The sequence below is a fragment of the Polistes fuscatus genome, unplaced genomic scaffold, assembly GCF_010416935.1.
Source record: "Polistes fuscatus isolate 324 unplaced genomic scaffold, CU_Pfus_HIC Scaffold19, whole genome shotgun sequence".
In the NCBI taxonomy this organism is placed as follows: Eukaryota; Metazoa; Arthropoda; class Insecta; order Hymenoptera; family Vespidae; genus Polistes; species Polistes fuscatus.
This window is the reverse complement of record NW_025113095.1, coordinates 3,479,367-3,500,709: the sequence shown is the minus strand read 5'-3', so window position 1 is coordinate 3,500,709 and position 21,343 is coordinate 3,479,367. Positions and strand designations below refer to the sequence as shown.

At 34.4% G+C, this 21,343-nt stretch overlaps 1 protein-coding gene across 1 annotated transcript in view; it reads left to right on the top strand.

The window, feature by feature from the left end:
- Positions 1-21,343, top strand: part of LOC122515908 (Down syndrome cell adhesion molecule-like protein Dscam2) — a 33,823-nt gene that overhangs the window by 10,264 nt on the left and 2,216 nt on the right. Inside the window, exons 4-18 of the mRNA XM_043633404.1 lie at positions 429-691; positions 1,872-2,033; positions 8,692-9,033; positions 12,470-12,775; positions 13,061-13,360; positions 15,219-15,350; positions 15,449-15,588; positions 15,802-15,965; positions 16,238-16,452; positions 17,424-18,017; positions 18,185-18,454; positions 18,959-19,413; positions 19,495-19,768; positions 19,847-20,005; positions 20,104-20,258. Of these exons, the coding sequence (XP_043489339.1) occupies positions 429-691; positions 1,872-2,033; positions 8,692-9,033; positions 12,470-12,775; positions 13,061-13,360; positions 15,219-15,350; positions 15,449-15,588; positions 15,802-15,965; positions 16,238-16,452; positions 17,424-18,017; positions 18,185-18,454; positions 18,959-19,413; positions 19,495-19,768; positions 19,847-20,005; positions 20,104-20,258 (3,931 nt within the window). The remainder of the gene's footprint in view (positions 1-428; positions 692-1,871; positions 2,034-8,691; positions 9,034-12,469; positions 12,776-13,060; positions 13,361-15,218; positions 15,351-15,448; positions 15,589-15,801; positions 15,966-16,237; positions 16,453-17,423; positions 18,018-18,184; positions 18,455-18,958; positions 19,414-19,494; positions 19,769-19,846; positions 20,006-20,103; positions 20,259-21,343) is intronic.

Genomic DNA, 21,343 nt, shown 5'->3' with positions numbered 1-21,343 from the left:
AATTACCAATCGACCGCCATCGACGAAACTTTTTAAACCTGTCCTGTTATTTGCCAGGGAATGGTCTCTCTTTGATCGACATTATTGTTATAATTTCACGCTAACATTCCATTCTCTTTTTTATTAATTTAATAATACGCTTTATGTCTGTCGTATAAAAAAACAAAACAAAACAAAACAAAACAAGAAAACAAAAATAATCCACGTCAAAGACGAAAGAAATCATTTGTTATAATTATTACTTTTTAATTAAAAAAAATTAGAATTTTATTAATTGGATATCTAATTAATTGAATTTATTTCGAATGAATTATAGAGTCGAAATCGAATTAGTTTTTATTTATCGATAAATAATTATTAATTAGATAATCGTTTCCAAGTTTATTGAAAAATTCTATTGTCTTATTGTTTGAATTTGTTGATTTCAGGTTCATGATAGGACAATACGTGACAGTGCACGGAGACGTGATATCGCACGTTAACATAAGCGCGGTACACGTTGAAGATGGCGGACAATATAGGTGTTCTGCTGTAAATCGAGTGGCCAAGGCTCATCATTCTGCCCGTCTCAACATTTACGGTTTGCCGCACGTACGTCCTATGGGAAACTACGCAGCCGTAGCTGGTGAGACCACGATCATCAAATGTCCAGTTGCTGGTTTCCCGATTGCCAGTATTACGTGGGAAAAGGGTACGTTCGTATCTTCGCAACGATTTTCTTATTAAAACGTCGCGAAGAGACAAATTTTTCGCGCCTAAGAGTATGCAATTGTTTGTACAGTGTTCATTTGTTTCGCGCCTAAAAGTATGCAACTGTTTGTACAGCGGCCATTTTTTTTTCCGCGCCTAAAAGTATGCAACTGTTTGTACAAAGGCCATTTGTTTCGCGCCTAAAAGTCTGCAACCCTTTATACCATTTTAAGAATTAAAATACGTACACGCGTGTATAAGTGTACGCATGAAATAATACACACAAATAAACGAGTTCATCTTCGATTAGGTGAATGTAAAAAATTATAAACGAACGAAAGTAACGTACATTTGTATATAATATCACGTAGAAAATTAGTCTCTCTTCTATTCCGATTTGTTTTCATTAATTAAATTACCCCGATGATTTTCTTCGTAATGAAAATGCATCGCGTTAATTAATTACGCGAGTAAATTAAACGAGCCACCAAATAAACGAAGTTTTAGGATACGCGGGATGTTTCTCTTTTTTTTTTTTTTTTTTAAAGGGTGAATAAATCCTATTCACAGTACGAGACCAAGCTGGGGGGTTGTCCGGTTATAAATTTAAGACAGGTTTAAAAGATGAATATTATTTTTCCGAAAGATCAGGAATGTGAAAAGGGAGAGAAGAAGAGGGGAAGAAACCCCGTGTGCCGCGAGTGAGAGAATAAAAACTTGTCGGCATCGTTTTTTCATTTTCAATCTCGGTATCTTTTAAACAAACTTTCTCGCTCTCTCGTTTTTTTTTTCTTTTTTTTTTTTTTCCCTTTAAAGCACCGAACTTTAGCCATTTCTTTTTCGTAACGATCAACCGAACTTGTAATAAGTTCACGTCTCTTTACGAGCGTCGGGGTAGGTAAAAGTGAATAAAAGTTAATCCTCCTCCTCCTCCTCCTCCTCCTCCTTCTCCCAGATTCGTTATTTTCGAATAAATGAAAAAATATATATCTATATATATAAATCAAATTATTACCGTGATGAAAAACTTTTGTTAACGAAATATTGGATGAAAAAAAATTGTCTATTTAAAAAAATATACCGAGATCGAGTAAGTATTCTAATTAATTATATAACAATCTTAACAATGTTTCCCCAATGAACAATTAATCGTCTATAAGAATAATATTTTCGTTAAAAAGATGGACAAATTTTACCGACCAGTCGGAGACAAGAAGTATCACCGAACGGGACATTGGTTCTTCATCACGTCGACAGTGCAACAGATCGAGGTGCATACACCTGCACGGCCAAGAACAAACAAGGTCGATCTGATTCGCAAACAGTTCACATCGAAGTTAAAGGTAAACGATTCTTATCTCGTTTTGTCTTTTTTTCTTTTTTCATATTTTGTTCTTTTTTCTTCTCGATATTTCAGACATTAAACTTCTTACACGTTGACAATCGTATTTAAAAAAAAAAAATAATAACGATGCTGTCTCGTCGTAAAAACTAACGATCAATTAAAACTTAATCGTTCAAACGATCGCGTATTTTCTTTACAAAAATTATCTTCTTTTTTAAATCTATTTCTTGAAAATTTCCATTAAAAAAATTCTGGTAAAGTTAACGTAAAGCTGTAATTTCACAGCTCGCTTAAAACGTAATCTTTTTCACCTTCCCCCCACTCCCCCCCTCTCCTACATTCGTTCTTAATTATCCAATGTTTTCTTAAGCAGATCCGTATTATTTCAACGACTTTAGTTCTCTCGCGAAAGATCCGAATTGATAGATAATTAGATGGATAGATGTAAATTAAACGATCTTACTTAACGAAAACGTGATAATTCGAACTTCGATGTAAATTCAAATCGACAAATCGAACGTTTAAATAATCAAAAACTCGGCAAGAATTGTCATACCTAATTAAAAAAATAGGAAAAAGAAAAACAAAAGAAGTAATAATTATTAAAACAACGAAACAGCATCGTTCTCCTACACGATATATATGTATATATAAAAAATTAAAAAACAAATCCTTTTTACAGGATAATTTTTTATTTCGATTTTGATTTATTTCTACTCGACTAATGAAATTAATCGTAGAAACGCCTACACACACAACACACAATACGAATATTCATCAGAAATTAATCAGAAATATGTATTTAATTAGTGATAAATGAGATTTTGATTCAGGATGAAGAAAAACAAAAACAAAAAGAACAAAAACCGCCTCGTGGCTGATAAATCATAGAGATTTAAAAAAAGGATATCGTTGATTGGTGTAATTTGCAGTACCACCTAAAATCGATCCGTTTAGCTTTCCCACCAATCCCCAAGAAGGTTCACGAGTACACGTGACCTGTGTGGTCAGCGAAGGCGATTCACCTTTGAAGATTACTTGGCTGAAGGATGGAAAACCACTCGAGTCGAAGGAAGCTACGACCCACCAATTTGGAGACTTCGATCTCGCATTGAGGATACAAAGAGCATCAACTGCTCATAACGGCAACTATACGTGTGTGGCGAGCAACGAGGCCGCCAAAACCTCTCGCACAGCATCCCTAAAGGTCCATGGTACGCAGTGACGTCGCCGATCCCACCCCCCTTTCTTTCAACCAAAAATTCCAACCCACGAAAAGGGAAAACAAAGAAAACAAACCCCAACGATTCTATCATATTTTTATTCCTCCCATTTTTCCCGTTCGTTTTCTCGTTTATTCGTCCCCTTTTTCATTTTTCTAACACAGATTCAAACGAAAATGAAACTACGATAAGAATAATTTCACCTTGCGAAAGAAAAAAGGTAATAATCACCGTTTTCCATTAATCCATTTTCACGTCGAATTATTGACAACGAGATGCGTCTCATTAGATGCTGAAGTATCGATTTTTCTTATCGATCCTTTCCGATCCCCTTACTTTTATACGAACTTTAACGAATTTAATAAACGTCCGCTGGGTGACTACAGCATTTTGCGACTTTCATGGAATGTTAAAACGATCTTCTTCTTCTTCTTCTTTTCTTATTTTTTTTGTTCCTTTTTCGGCTTTCTTTCTTTCTTCTTCTACTTCTTCTTCTTCTTAAAAAGAGTTAAAGAGGTTCGCATACTTTAACGCGAGTATAAACTTGATCGGAGATCGACCTAGACGATAATTTCAAAACTTCCAGTCGAAACTTTTCCTTGTTCACCTTTGGGATTTTTCTCTGATTACAATTTAATAATCTTTGAGAAAGGAAGCATCCCAAAAAAAATACAAAAATAATAATAATAAAAATGAACGGAGATTATTACCCCCCACCCTCCTCCCCCATTATTATTCGAACCCACGAACTTTAGAAAGAAAAAGAAAATATTAACACACTTCATTTCTTTCGAAAACAATCACCAACGATTATTCGTACATTTATTTCATTCTTTTTTTTTTTTCTTCTTTGCTATAACAATATTTTTCTCAAACAATAAAATATTACGCATACGCGCGAATTATCTACTTTTCGATTGATTTTTATTAAAAAAAGAAAAAAAAAGAAAGAAGAAAGAAATAGTAAAAAAGATATATGACGAATATTGCAATTGTTATTAATTTTCCTTTTCTTTATTTTTGTTCTTTTAGCCCCAACCCCGTGTTCTCTCGGGAAGATCAATCGTTGACACAATTTGTCCCGAGGCGTAGAAATTGTTCTTCTTTTAAAACCACCCCCGTTCAACCCCTTTCGTCAACCCTTCGTACGTACATACGTACGTACGCGTAATCTCTTCCTTTTCTCCACGTGTTTGCAACCCTCTCGCAAGCATTAAAATCCTCTTCTTCGCAGACGAGAACAAATCAGTGCGAACCGAACGAACAAAACTTTGTCCGATGAGCAAACACACATACACACACAGAGACATACACAAAGATGATACATATTTACATACTTACATACATATCATGTACACGTATATACGTGAGTGTGTATGTATATACGTGTAATATGAACGAACGAATAGCTTAAGGGTGATTTCAACGTCACGTGTTTTGCCGACAAGGGAACCAAAACAGTCACCAACCCTCTGTGTTATTTTTTTCTATTCCGCGATTATACATCTGTACTTTTTTACATATTTAACAACATATATATATATATATATTATTATACACTATTATATATATATATATATTTTACATATTATCAACATATATATATATATTATTATATATTATTAATTATTATATATATGTGTGTTATTTAAAATTGAATTAAGCTATTTTATTATATATATATATATATATATTATATTATATATATATTTTATTATATTATTATATATATATATTATAATATATATTTTATATAATATTAATATTATAAATTATATATAATACTATTATTTATATATTATATATAATATTATTATATATATATATATATATGTGTGTGTGTTATTTAAAATTGAATTAAGCTATTTTATTAAATTTTATTAAATGCTTCTCTAATTGCAAGATTGAGAAAACGTCGACGTATTTCAATGAACGGACGTAAACGTTGCTCGAAAGCTGACTGCAAATAGACAATAGTACAACTACTTGTAATGTATATATATATATATATACTTCAAGAATAGTAGACAAACGTCTTCCTTAACTCTGACATGACGACGACTACAACTCTGACAACGAAGATACTGAACAAGCATTTCTCGTTAATCGTTTTGTCCTGAACATTCTAATCGCATTGCATCGCGTTTATTATACGCCCAGTATACTACTACTAGTACTAGTACTATTACTACTACTACATAACTAAACTGATTCAATAGCAGTTCGTAAAACAATGTAAAACGTATATTTTCTCGTTCGTTTTCACCTCTTCAACTAAAACTAAAACTTATTATAATTAATAATATTAATGAAATCGAACATCAATAACTGAACATTTCGATCACAGATATTATATTTGATCGGGCGTTTCATTTTAGATATTAAATTTAATATTACATCGATTCGAGTGTATGAATTGTTTTCGACAAATCTAGCATTGCAACGTGTTTGAGAATAAAAAATAAATAAATATATAACAAGAGTTGAACTGAGAGGTGGTATCTTGAACGATGAAAAATATTAGTATACCAATTTTTCATTAGAGAATATACAACGATATTTCATTCGTCAATACTTCAGAACATTTCGTTCGATTAAAAAAGACATTTTATAAATTATTTAAAATAATTTGTTGACTTTCAATTAAATTATCAATTGAAGGAAGATTTGTACCGTGCCTCGTGTCTTATCTTGTGTTGTGCTGACATACAGGTAGCAGACAACTATGAACCTCTTTGGGTATTACTCACGTAAAACAAATATTACATCGATTCGAATGTAATCGACGGTCAGTTGTTTTCGATAAATCCAGCATTACAACGTGTTTGAGAATAAATAAAAAATAAAGAAATAAATATATAACAATAATTGAAAGAACTGAGAGGTGGTATCTTGAACGATCAAAAATATTAGTATACTAATTTTTTATTAGAGAATATACAACGATATGTCATTCGTCAATACTTCAGAAAATTTCGTTCGATTAAAAAAGACATTTTATTAATTTTTTCCAAATAATTTTTTGACTTTTAATTAAATTATCAATTGAAGGAAGATTTGTACCGTGCCTCGTGTCTTATCTTGTGTTGTGCTGACATACAGGTAGCAGACAACTATGAACCTCTTTGGGTATTACTCACGTAAAACAAATATTACATCGATTCGAATGTAATCGACGGTCAGTTGTTTTCGATAAATCCAGCATTACAACATGTTTGAGAATAAATAAGAAATAAATAAATAAATATATAACAATAATTGAAAGAACTGAGAGGTGGTATCTTGAACGATCAAAAATATTAGTATACTAATTTTTTATTAGAGAATATACAACGATATTTCATTCGTCAATACTTCAGAACATTTCGTTCGATTAAAAAAGACATTTTATAAATTATTTAAAATAATTTTTTGACTTTCAATTAAATTATCAATTGAAGGAAGATTTGTACCGTGCCTCGTGTCTTATCTTGTGTTGTGCTGACATACAGGTAGTAGACAACTATGAACCTCTTAGGGTATTACTCACGTAACGTTGAACCATCTGCTTCCCTCCCTCCCTCCCACGGTTTCTCAATTATTCTCAAACAAGCAGCATGTTCTGTTCTAATACCCCCGCGGGTAGGAGAGTCATCTCGAGCTTAGTATTATATACCTCGCGTGATTCAACGAGGCAAGTTATTATCGTCCATCTGCGACGATGGTTACATTCGGGTTTCTTGCCCTCCGGTTAACTTGACTTTACTCAAAAAATTCTACCCCAGTCGCACTGACTAACCTCGAACAATTCATCGTTTCTACTATTACACGTTGCTTGACTTATCAAAAATATCTTTCAAAATTATATTTCATAATCTAAACCATGTACAGTGTTACAATCTATCGTAACATAAAGATATAATATCACTTCCATCTAAAAAAAATTAAAGATAATCTTGAAGAATTTTTATCTCGAAAAAAATAATAGGAAAAATTGTATATAACTTATATAATTATATTATATTGTATATAATTATATTTAATTGATCAATACATTTACTGATTTATGAATTGTATACATTTTCTGTAAAATCAATTTGATTATTTTATTTTTTGTTGATCCAAGTAATATTACATTTCAATTAAAAAACAATAAAATATTTGATATTATTCGCGATACCGTATCTATAAATCATTTAATATTAAAATTGATTAGTTATATATAAAAATGATTATTATTTTTTTATTAAAATTGATTCCGTTAATAGGATTCGTCTGATTAAAAAAAAACATTGATAAATGTTATAAACATACATTGAATATTTTATATATTACAAGAAAAAAAGAAAAAAACATTAGAACATGTTTAGTAAGAGAAGTTTACAAAGGAAGAAGGTATTTGACAATCCATTTCCTAAATTCTCTCCTCGTGATGATCCCTTTTACACGTCCAACACATCCTACACGTGTCACCGACGACAAATTTGGCTGGCGGCGTCTACGAATATCATAGGTGAAATAAACTTTTCCTTGGCGAAAGTTGGTGCAACGAGTAACTGAAGTAGACGAGCGGAAACACGAAGCGGATCCTACTATATCCATCTATCTATCTCTCTCATTCTTTCACTTCAACTTTAGAACAGTACAGAACAGTACAGAACAGTACAGAACAGAACAGAACATAGTAGAACCGTGAGAGAAAAATAAAGAATAGGAAGGAAGTTAGAATCAAATACATTCTCTAGAACAATGTTCCTGAGCTAGGGACTTTTGACACTGCCAATTTTCCGTTCCATGATTTTATTTCCAATAAAGGAAATTCCGTTAAGTTTCAAGAATGTAACGATCATTTGACGAATAACCCAAAAACTAATCTAATTTACGTTATTCCTATTCTATCCGGTTGGCAATTAATCACGTTAAATTCAGTGTTTTAATTAGCAAAGATCAGAAATTTGATAAACCTGGAGTTATGATACTACCTGAAGAACGATGGATGGTAAAAGATCATCGACGAAAACGGACACAGTACTTAATCGAATAAAGATTATATTTTGAAGTAAAAATTGGAAATGTTCTTTCTTAATTTAAATCAGCAATTACTTAGTTGCCAACCCAACAATACTATTGGGGAGGGGGTAATCATATACTACGAATAACACATAAACACATACACACGTATACCCTAGGTATTTGTCAATCATATATATAAATAATAATCATCAGCATTAAAAGGATCGGCGTATAATCAAGTTCATCATCAGGAAGGATTCGAAAATTGGTGGGGCGGCCCCGATTACTACGAGGAAGGATTCGATAATTTCTGAACAAATTAAACGACGATTAGAAAGATAGAAAAAAAACAAAAAAAAAACGAAAAAAAAAATAAAAAAAACCAAAACAAAGCGAGAGACTATCACTAGGCTGTCTGTTTCTTTTTTTTTGTCTGTACAGTTCCACCCACGATAGCCCCATTTAGCTTTAACAAGGATCTCTCGGAGGGTGTTCGAGCACAGGTGACCTGCATGATCGAGAAAGGCGATCCGCCGTTCACGATCATCTGGTCGAAGGACGGCGAACCGATTGGCAGTTCAGGTACAGCTGCATTCGGGAATACCGGGATAACGGCTAGCAGACACTCACAGATACCCGCGGGGCTGCGTGTAACCAGCATTGACGTCCATTCCAGTTCCATAGTTATCGACCGCGTCACCGCAGAACACACGGGGAACTATACTTGCCTGGCACGAAATTCGGTCGCCGAGGTCGTCTGGACGGCCGAATTGGTCGTTCGTGGTAAAGTAGCGTAACCGATAACGAAAGAAACAACGAGAATAATTTTGAGACGAATAAAACAACCAAAAGAAACCAACAACAACAAAAATGAAAAAAGAACGAAAGACCGATACGCGCGTAGATCAGAAGCCCGCTCGCACCGCACCGCCCCGCACCGCCCCCGCCCCCCTTCACCCCCTCGCCAAAAAAGAATAACAAAAAAAAAGAACGAAAGAAATATTTCTAATTATTATTATTGAGCCGCAAATGTTTCCTTTCTTTTTTTTTTTTTTTTTTTCATTCCTCTTCACCGATGTTTCAATTTAATTAGCACTTGGATTGATTATATTATTATTCTACGCACTATTTCGCACTAGGCTATCTTATTCTTCTTCTTCTTCTACTTCTTCTTGATTGATTGATTGATTCATTCATTCATTCGTTCATTAATATTCACCAATTGGCACCTCTTACTTCAGTTATATCATTTCTTTTGATCGTTAGATTAATTCTTGCACATCTCACTTGCCGCAGAGAGCAGCAATCGCACTATTTTCTCTCTGTCTTCTTCGTGTATATCACTTCGTATTTTAGTCGATAGATTCACTCACTTTTTGCAGCCTTAGCAATCAGCAACAGCACCAGCAGCAGCAGCAGCAGCAGCAGTAACAGCCGTAGCAGCAGCAGCAGCAGCAACTAGCCGCAATACCATATTGATAGCATGACTTTTATTATTATTTTGATTATTATTATTATTATTATTGTTCACGCTAACTAGGGCTGCGACCAAAAAGATCTATCCTCTTTTAAATATATCGGCTTGATTAATAAATAAATAAGAAATATATGATTTATTTATGAATCAAGCCGATATCATCTTAACGATCAAATTTCGTACGCTTTTGCTTCGTGTCCAAGGATTTGAGATATCCAATAAAGAAGAACAAAAAAAAAGAAAAAGATTTAGCATCGTAGAAAACTCGAATGATTCATTCCCGATCAATGGAATCGAAAATAAATCAAATTTATAATCGGACGATAAATAAAAATCTCGTATAACGAATTCTAATCCACGTGACTTTTACTACGATTTTCCTTTTTTCTTTTTGTTTCGAGGAAACAGGGTAGGATATTGGGGTAGGGAGGGGGTTGGTTTGGTTTGAAGGAAAGTATGGATTAATACACGATATATCCATTTCTCTATTATCCATCAGATATATCGTAAATATTGAAGAACGCAGAGTTCGTTGATGCCGGCTAGTAGTAGGAGGGTATATTGCCGTTTTTTAACCGATAACACGTTTATCCGGATAAACGCAGCTTTAGAATTCTTTCTATTCGATATAAAAAGTTGTACGTACTATTTATAGTACGTTGGTAGTAGCAAATGCCGCAGCCAGCAACAGCAAAAGCAACTGCAACACGCACCACCAAGCCAGAAAGCACCTAAAGCACTTAAGCACAGCATAAATATGTGTATATACATATATGTATACGTATAGTGATGAAAAAACGTTTAACTGTGTCGGTGATCACCAGTATACCTTGTGTATTTCGCACACACATAAAACAATACTCACGCACACTGATCTCGCACATCCTAAAATCGCACATTTACCTTTTATACCTCCGTCCTATCCTCAAGGTCACCGCGATCCTATTCAAGATAGGTACCTTGATGAGAATCTTTTCAAAGATCGCGGTGTCCTTCCGAGAAAATACATCCGAGGGATGATATTGCATGAATAATCAAAATCATCGTCATCTCGAACCACCCTTTTTTCATTCAAAACTCCCATTCTTCCCTTCCCTTCCCTACCCTTCCTTACCTTTCTATTTTCTCTTTGTATATTTTTCTATTCTTAATGCAAAGTTAGGCTTCGCCGTAGACACGATTTTATTCAAAATCGTCAATTATCTCTTCATCGATGTTTGTTAAAGCAAATGATAAATTTGGCAAATGATGATTTTGTAATGACGTCACTTTTCTTTCACACGGGTCACGCACACGCACATACTTTTGCACCCACTTTTGCTGGTATTATCTTTTCCACCATTTTTTTTTTCGTTTTTAATTTCTTTCATTTTATTATTCAATCCAACGAATTTCTTCTTCTTTTATACGAGACGACGGATGCGCGTCTATTGATCGACGACGCATCATCATCATCTTCCTTTTTTAACTTTTTCATTTTGTATTTATAACGCAAGTGCACACAGCACTGTCATCACCGCATCGTCGAACGTTGGTGTCTGCACAGCACTCTTCTGATCTTCCTTTTCCCGAGAGAGAAAAAGTATATTAATTAATTAATTAATTAATTAATTTAAAAATATATATACACGCACACATTTATCAAGTTAGCCAATAGGTGAGTGCAGCGGTTTACTTTTTAAGGAACACCACTGAAACCGCACGATTTTATTGGCCAACCTAAATATATTGTGTGTTTATAAATAAAATAAATAATATTTTATTTATTATATATTATATATATTAAATTTATTATTATATACGTGTAATTAATTACCGTTTTCCACAATATTATTCTCGTCGAATTCGAAAATACTTTTTTCTTTCCCCTTATAAACCCTTTGACCCTATCTCCAAGTATTCCTTTCCAAGTTACCAAACAACGCACTGGAATTTTTATTTCACGAGAGAGAGAGAGAGAGAGAGAGAGACATTGCACTACCGAGTGTCGTAAATATTAATCGATCGTCGTTTAAATTTCCCGCCGACGTTGATCGAACTTTATATCTCTCTCTCTCTGTCTCTCTCTCTCTCTCGTTATTTCCTCGGTTTTTCTACACCCCCTTTTTCCAATCGTTTGTTCTATTTTTCTTTATTTTCTTCTTTATTTTCTTCTTTTTTTTCTTTTGCGCTAAAGTAGAAAATTGCCGTAAACCACACCCCCCCCCCCGTCAGAGAATTTCTAGTTCTTGCCTCGATGCCCAATATTAGCTTCGTCAGAAACGTGAGGTCCATTTTTTTTCTTCTTCTTTTTAAAAATCACTCTTCTCAAAAATTCTTTTCTTAATTAATTTATTTTTTAATCCCCCATATAACGAAATATCTTTGATCTATTTCGAAAGAAAATTTATTTATACGAATAAATTTATTTACTTATCGTTAGTTTTATTTTAGTGATTGGTGTATAAATTAAAGTAATATTAAATCAATACTACGATATATAATTATTAACAAATACGCTATTATTGTTAGACCAGGAAAAAGAATGAAACAATTCGGCGTATGTGAATCTTATGTGAATTTTATACTGATAACCATAACGATTACGAAATTGCGTTATAATGGGTAAAAAATAAACTAATCGTCAATTTTCGCAAGACCTCACGTTTCGCATGGTATTTCGATCTAATCGATTAACATTATTTTTCTTGTTCTTTTTTTTTTTTTTTTTGTTTTTCCTTTATTTATTTCATAAAAATGTAGTACCACCACGTTGGGTAATGGAACCTCAAGATGTTCGTGCATCGGAAGGAATGTCAAGAGTAGTATTGCATTGTCACGCCGAAGGATTTCCACCACCTGCTATTACCTGGCGTAGAGCAACTGGAAAAAAACCTGGCAATTATTATGACATAGCAAGTCACGAACACACGCAAGATCTTCGAATACATTCGAACGGTTCTCTCGTCTTTGGCAGAGTACAAGAGGATCACGAAGGATTTTATTTATGCGAAGCTCTCAATGGTATTGGTGCTGGTTTGAGCAAGGTTGTCTACTTAACTGTAAATGGTGAGATAACAAAATTTAACTTGTAATATTTTTTTCTTACTTATTTTCTTTCTTTTTTTTCAATTTATTAAATTGCATAATTTCATTTCATTTAATATTAATTATTAATACACAAAAATTACATTTTATTTCAAAAAAAAACTTTGTTCGAAATAATTTTTATATATTTGTTATTATAAATTTAAAAAAATAAATATAAAAATAATATTTATTTATTATTAACTAATAATATATATATAAATAATAATGATATTTCTTGACGTATGTGAACAAAAAAATATGTAGTTCCTGCACACTTTGTGGAAAAACATCGTAATCAAACAGCAAGACTGGGCTCAAACGCATCTCTCCGTTGCGAGGCCAAGGGCGATCATCCCTTAAAGATAATCTGGCGAAAGGGTGGTCTACAAATAGAGCCATCACTTTCCGACTATCGTTACACCCTCAAGGAAGAGAACATCACCGATGGTCTTATCAGTGTCCTTGGTTTTGCGAGCACCAGCAGAGAGGACAGTGGCAAATATCTTTGCATTGCTAGCAATGCTTATGGTCGTGATCAAAGTACCATTCATCTTTATATACAGGGTGAGAAAAAAACATTTCATTATTTTTTTTTTTCATTCTTAAAAAAAAACACAATTTTATACTCGTGCCAAATGAATTCCAACGATGCAAAATATATTCCTACATACCGTGTGCATTTTATTTTTATCTCTAAATATATTTATCATTGATTAATCTCAAATTACTAAACGTATTATAGATAAAACAAATTTGTACGAAACAAAAAGAAACGATCGTTTTTTAAATCGCGTTATATTTATATTATTCGGCGGATTATATAGGTATTTTAATTATTATGACGTAATATTCAAAGTGGACACTCGGTATATGTTATTTAAAAGTCAATTCTTTCTCATGCGTCGCTTCTCTCAATAATAATTATCTTTCCAAACGAATATTTGTGAATTCATGAATCGATTAACATAGCCTTCGGCGACATTTTTAATTATTATACACAACACACACGCGCACACACGTATACATATACGCGTGAGACTGTGACAGTACATATATGATCGATCGTAACGTTAATAAACGGTCCACAGAAAGATCGTTAATTTGAAACGAGCGTGGAAATAATAGATACGCATCGTTTTCATATCGAAAACAAAAGGTATGCTAACTCATTAAGAAAAAAAAATGAAAAAAAAAAGAATATATAAAATCTAATTAATCTAACGTAAGATAATTTTTCTTTGTCGCGAGGGTTTTTGGTTTCTTTTTTTTTTTCTTTTTTTTTTCCAATAGAAAATGCAACGACACCCCCCTTGATACGAATGATCATAAATAGAACAATGAAAAAAAATAAAAAATAAATAAATAAACCAATTTAAAAATACTTGTTTTTCTCGAATTTAAAAGCAACGACGAAGTAAGAATATTGTTCTTTTTATCTCTTTTTTTTTTTAGATATAAAACGCAACACCAATCCGTCGATATGATATGAAAATAAAAAATAAAACTAAGGGGAAAAAATGGGAACGTATAAATTTAAAAATATATATATATATATATAATTGTATTCTCGACAAAGTTGATTAAAAACGAATCGAACCTTCTAGCAATATCCGTAGTTTAAATGAACTTCTCATCTCGAGGAACGATCTATATTATCTATCGACGTATCTCAATCGTTATTTTTATAGATGCATAGTCAAAATAAAATAAATATATTTTTGTGTACGTGTGTGTGTGTGTGTGCGCGCGTGTGTGTGCGCGCGCGATAAAATTTGATTTAAAATATAACGGAAAATATTTGAACAAAATAAATGTTTAAAAAAGCAAACGTGAAAATATATCGAACGATTACAAGCGAAATTGAATATTATCGAGGAAATACGATCTATCCTTCGATGAAAATTGCTATAGTTATTAGTTTAGTAATAATTAATGGAGGAAGCCATCGAATTTAATTAAATTCCACGTACGACAGTTACCCGTACATTCTATACTATGATTATATAGAGAAAGAGATGGATCATTTATATCAAATTAAATATATACGTGAGAATCCTAATTATCGTGTTAATAAATTAGAACAAATAAAATACAAATATATTCTATAATTTCCATTAGGGAATTTATTATTATTACAATTAATATTTCACGTTAAAAGCATACCGAAAACACCCGTACTCTTTATCAAATTATTATTAATTAATAGAAATCTTTGATTTAATTCAATTCTACGTAGATTAGTGTTGATTAGAAAACAATGGTGTTCCACTTATTTGATTAAATATAATTACGATTATAATCCCACGTAAGAAGTAATCTATTAAAATATATATTATCAAAATTACGCTTATTATAAAATTATTAATGGAGTTGGTTAAAAATCGTTCTGTTTTTTTTTTTTTCAAATTTTCAACCCAAATAGAACCACCGGATTTCCCGCGTAACCTTCACGTAATGGAAAAAGGAAGTCGTTATATCAAAATTGGATGGACGACTAGCCAAGATGGCAACAGCCCGATTACTCAATACATTATCGAGTACAAGACGGACTCCGGCGAGTATAAAGCTCTTTTCATTCGAATCTATCCAATCACGATCGAGATTTCCCCCTCCTCGAACGATCGATTTTTCTCTTTTTTTTTTTTCTTTCAGAAGTCTGGCACGATCACACCTTTCATACAACGGTGCCAGGAGCCAGAGCTTCTGGTCACGTGAGTGGTCTTAGACCAGCAGTCACCTATCAATTTCGGGTTTATGCCGAAAATGAACTCGGCAGGAGTCAAGCCAGTGACGTAAGTCACGTCCTCTCAAATTTTATTTCATTTTTATTAAAATACTAACATAAGAGTAGAAAACAATACGATTTTTCTTTAATACAAAATTATTCATCAGCCAACCCAAGTTGATTAAGGATGCGTAGATGTCATTTTAATTACGACAGGACGATGACACGTCCTTTAATCCTTAACATGGCTTATCTCGAATGCCCCCCTGGTACCTTTCAGATTTTAGACGCGACGACAGATGGGGAAAAGCCGGGAGGTCCTCCGAGAAACCTCAAAGTGGAACCCGTCAGCTCGACCGAGTTTAACGTCACCTGGGATCCACCTGAACATGATTTATGGAATGGGGAAATTCTCGGTTATCATGTTGGATACAAGGAACACCGGTAATCACGATATAAAATCATATTATTTTATTACATTATTTCCGAATATTATTGTACCCGCTCTACTTAACTAAATTTATCATTTATTATCATTAATATTATTATTAACAATTTTTATTAAAATTGATCTATTCAAAATGATTAAACAAATCTTAGAAAATTTATCGGTGGAATTATTCAATTTTTTCTTGTTGTTGTTGTTTTTTCTCGTATAATATTTTGAATACAATTAATACGATACAAAAATATTGAAGGTTTCTTCTTCAATTTAGTTTGGCAGCTGAACAGTACACTTACAAGACAGTAGAAAGACGAATTTCTACGGCAAGCGTTGCGTTAGGTTTGGCAAGGACCTCTCTTCCAGGTCGTCAATATCAATTGACGAATTTAAAGAAATTCACGAGATACAGCGTAGTTGTACAAGCATACAATCATTTAGGACAAGGACCTGTTACACCGGAAGTCGTTGCTACAACTTTGGAAGACGGTAAGAATTAACATTCATTTTGTTTTAATTGGAATATATTATTTCAAGAGGGTTGATAATTATAATAATGATGATTATAATTATTATTATTGTTGTTATTGTTTTTATCGTGATTATTAATATGGTATCGTTTAGTAAAAAAAAAAAGAAAGAAAGAAAGAAAGAAGGGAAAATAAATTTCACTCGTCTAGACCATTTTATTTTCATTGATAATTCGAGAGAGGCTTCAAAGATTCATGAAGAAAAGAATAATGCTCACGTTTTTTGAAGCCTATCGCGAGTTTCGTAATGCATACAACCAGAACCACCACCAGCACCACCACCACCACCACCACCGACTGTCGACTCTCGGCTAAATAATAAATTCAAACCGGTGGGTGAAACGGTCGGCTGCACGCGCCAGAGAAAGATAAAGAGAAATAGAAAGAGAAAAAAGAAGAAATAAAAAAAGAGAGAGAGAGAGAGAGAGAAAGATCGAGTGATCCACTTGCAAATAACTTTTCTTTAATCCGTAGCACAAGGTTGAATGAGATACGCCGCTTAAATTTCTCGAGTACTTTTCGTTCTTTCATCCAGTCCAGGTTGGATAAACATTCCTCCACCTCTTGGTTAAAGCCAATCCCGTCGCTACTTTGCGTGCATTAAGCATTTCCGAGGTTAGATTTCTAGAGAAAGATACGAGGAGAAACAAAAAGCTTACTTGAGTGAAACGAAAAAAGAAAGAAAGAAAGAAATAAAGAAATTGAAGGAAATATCAGTAACAACAACAATAAGGGCCTAATAATGAGCAAGCAGCAAGGAATCGAGATTTAAAAGTTTTACGCGTATTCGTAAATCAAAATAAAAAAAAGAAGAAGAAGAAGAAAATAAATAGAGACGCACGTTTTTCTAATAACTCCGTTGGACTCGTATTACATTTGTTCTTAAAAAAAAAAAAAAAAAGGAAGGAATGATGATTTATTATTTTTCAGTACCAAGTAGTCCACCCTCGGACGTAAGGTGTACGGCATTGTCCTCGCAATCGTTGCAAGTCTCGTGGGATCCGCCCCCGGATTCGAGTTTGAATGGCATTCTGAAGGGTTACAAAGTGATGTGGGAGAACATGGACAGTATGACGGAATCGAGTAAATCAGAAATGAAGATAACAACGGCGTTAACCGTGGTGATACATGGATTGGAAAAATATACCAATTATTCGATCCAAGCATTGACCTTTACCAGAGCTGGAGATGGGGTTGCCTCGGCACCACTTTACTGTGTCACCGAAGAAGACTTCCCCGAAGTCCCAGCCGGTGTAAAGGCTGTAGCTAGTTCAGCAACATCTATCATCGTCTCTTGGTTACCACCACTAAGGAGCAACGGCAACATCACTTCCTACAACGTTCATATCCGTAGCGTTGGGACTGACAGCAAGTGGTTTAAACGAGCTATTTCACCTCATCAAACTAGTTTCCAAGCTGAAAATTTACATAAAAGGAATCAATATGAGTTCAGTATAGCTGCAATCACGTCGGTTGGCGAGGGACCAAAGACTCCGGTTATTACCGTTTCCCCATCTATCGAAGGTAGGTAATAAATCTTTTTTCATTTGTCTTCTTTTTTTTTCTTTTTTCTCTTACTCGATATATAGGATTAATATGTTGATTACTTTTTTTATGATATATCTTATACAAAAAAAAAGAGAAAAAGAAAGAAACTAAGTTAATAGGATGCGTCCAATGATTTTTTGCAGTCCGAGCTGCAATTTACGCTTTCGGTATGGCCTTCGTAATACCGTGGAAACGAGACGTCACGTTGCCTTGTCAAAGTGTTGGCAAACCGGAACCTTCGGTGACCTGGAAACAATGGGGTCAAATGGTTAAACCATCAGCTAGAATATCCATGCTACAAGATGGTTCCTTACAGATAACGGAGTTGCACAGAGAGGACAGCGGGAATTACACTTGTTTCGTCGAAAATCGTCATGGTTCTGATCAAATAACCCATCGCTTAATCGTACAAGGTATATATCTACATATATATATGTATATACTAACATTAACATAGAACGAAATTTTCTTTTATGTCATTCTCATTATCGTTGTTTAACAAAGTTAACCTAGGGTTGGTCCCGTGCCAAGTCCTTTAACATCTTCTACTCGAGCGAGTTAATAAATTAGATCTCGGTAAAGAAAATTAAAATGAACTTTTGCCTGGAATAAAGAAGGTGCGAGATGGCTTGGGAAGGGGGTGGGGGAGAGCGGGGGCCATTAGAAGCTAGCCAAGCTTCTTTTTTTCTTTTCCTTCGTTTAGAAAATCGAATTTTCGGGTAAAGAGAAAGACCCTTAACACTTGCGCTATAGAAATTCAATCGGATTCGCGTCATTCAAGGTCTCTATGCGTCTGTTCTTTTCTTTACCTTTCTTACGTTTTTTTGTCTTTTTCCTCTTCCCTTTCTACTTATATTCTTTCTCTCTATTTCTCTCTTACACTTTTCCTTTCACTTCTTTTTCTTCTATTTCCCCAGTTCCACCGGCAGCACCACTTTTACACGCCATCAGCGCGACAAGTAATTCGATAAACGTTCAGTGGAAAAACGGCGACGATGGGGGTTCTATGATAAGGGGCTACATCCTCCATTATAAACGAGAATCCGGCGAATGGGAAGAGGTCAAAGTGTCCCACAAGATGAGCAGCTTCGTACTGTCTCGTCTTTGGTGCGGCAATGATTATCAGATGTATCTGACGGCTTACAATCTAATTGGCATGGGCTCGCCCAGCGAGATTGTTAAAGCCAGAACTGAAGGTTCCAAGCCGGAAGATTCGCCTGGCAGTGCTGACAAGTTTATAACCGTCAACGTATCCTGGATCACGCTGCATCTAAACACCTGGAACGACGGTGGCTGTCCGATAACTTATTTCGAGTTAGAGTTTCGAAAGAACGGAGAGGATACTTGGACATTGGTTTCCAGCAACATCGAGGTACATTCCCCATTTTCTCGAGTTCATTTTTCTTATATCCCTAGGGATATTCGCGTAAACCCTTTGATTCTCTTTTCGAAGGTACAAAAAACTTATACTCTGAGCGAATTATTACCCGGTACGACCTATGACATTCGTATACGTGCACACAACAATGCTGGTTCCTCCGTCGTCGAATACAAAGTGACGACCCTACAACTACACGTTAGTTCGACCATAGCAACTATCGAAATCGATCATTTTATACCACAACATACGCCGGTATACTCGGACCTAAAATTGATCGTTCCTCTGGTACTGAGCTCTTTGGCTGTTATCGCTGCGGCTGGTGCTGTATTTTACTGTTTTCGCAAACGTAAGTATATCACGTTTCCAGTACGTAATAAATATAATGAGAACAAGCGCATCGTTTAATTTTTAGTATCTATCGTAGGTTCTTTCATGGGTGACATGGGTAGCTTACACGATGCTCAAACTGCTGCGGCATTAGACAATAAACAGAATATGGAACAACGTGAACAATATTATGCTACCGTAAGAAAACCTTTGCGTTCTCCGATACGCGAGATGGCTACGTTAGAAAAAATTCCAGGTAAGTTAAACACACAACAACAACAACAACAACAACAATGTAAAATTAACTTATACAAATTCTACTTTAATTATAATGAATTTTCTAACGATTTGTAGAATATTCGGAGGACATCTATCCGTACGCAACATTTCAATTGGAAGAAAGTGTTCCCGCAGGAGGTGACAGTCGTTGCAACTCAGCAGCACCACTTCAAACCTTCGTTTATCACGATCCTCGGCTGTCAACCGCTGATACTCTACAATTAAGAGAGGTATCGTCATATTATCATTGATTCCACCTATCACCACCACCACCACCCACCTGATCGTTACTTTTCGTTCGTTCGTTCACCACCACTATCATGCATCCTAAAAAAAATCACCAAGGCATCGTCGTACGACACCCGGGATACACACAATGCACACTGCATGGATATACAAAAAACAAACCAAGAAAAAAATCAATACGTCCCGAGAGATAAAAAAAATGCTCGATCTTATTTGTTTCGATTATTTTTACTTTCGCTGATCGGACGATCAATCCGAATCCGATTAATTAATCAATTGCTCAAGATTTTAGCGTTAGGAAAATAAAAATGATTGCTTAAAATATGATTGCATGCATGGACACTGACCGCAGCTTTCACCAACGAAGTCTGACCTGACTTTGTAAACCTTTCTTTTCTTTTCTTTTCTTTTCTTTTATTTATATCTTTTCCTTTCTATATATATATATTTTTATTTCATTTATTTTCTTCTTGCGACACGTATCAGGACGAGCAGACCAAAAGCCTATCTGCTTCAATCTCCTAAGTTTCGTTAAACAAATAGCGTGAACAGTAGATTAATTAGAGGTTAACGAGCCTAAGAAGTCAAAGAAATAATCCAACGATCGTTGCGACTGCTGGTCCCACCTTGCTTCGTTTTCGCAGACGTCCTGATTAGTCCGTTAATGAGGGAAACGCAACACCGACAACACTCACTCTCATCGACAGCTCTCCGAATCCGCCATTTTGCGATCCCAAAAAAAAACAAAAGCATCTCTCATTCTTTGACCAACGTTGAAAAGTAACGAAAAATAGAAGGGACACGGATGGGGGAGGGGAAGGGAAGGGAAAGGAATATTCCTAAGAATCTAGATCAGCGCCACTCGAGGGATCACTTCTATTCTATTTTTGAACGTACCTTTTTTAAAGGTAACCTCGATTGCGCATCGAGAGTTAGCCTAGGGTTTATTTCTTTCTTACTTTTATTCTTTCACTGTCGAATTTCGTTCTTCTTCATCGTCCTCTGGCGCTCGAAATTAAAATCAATATCAGAGAGTGACATTCTATCTCTCATTCTCTCTCTCTAACTC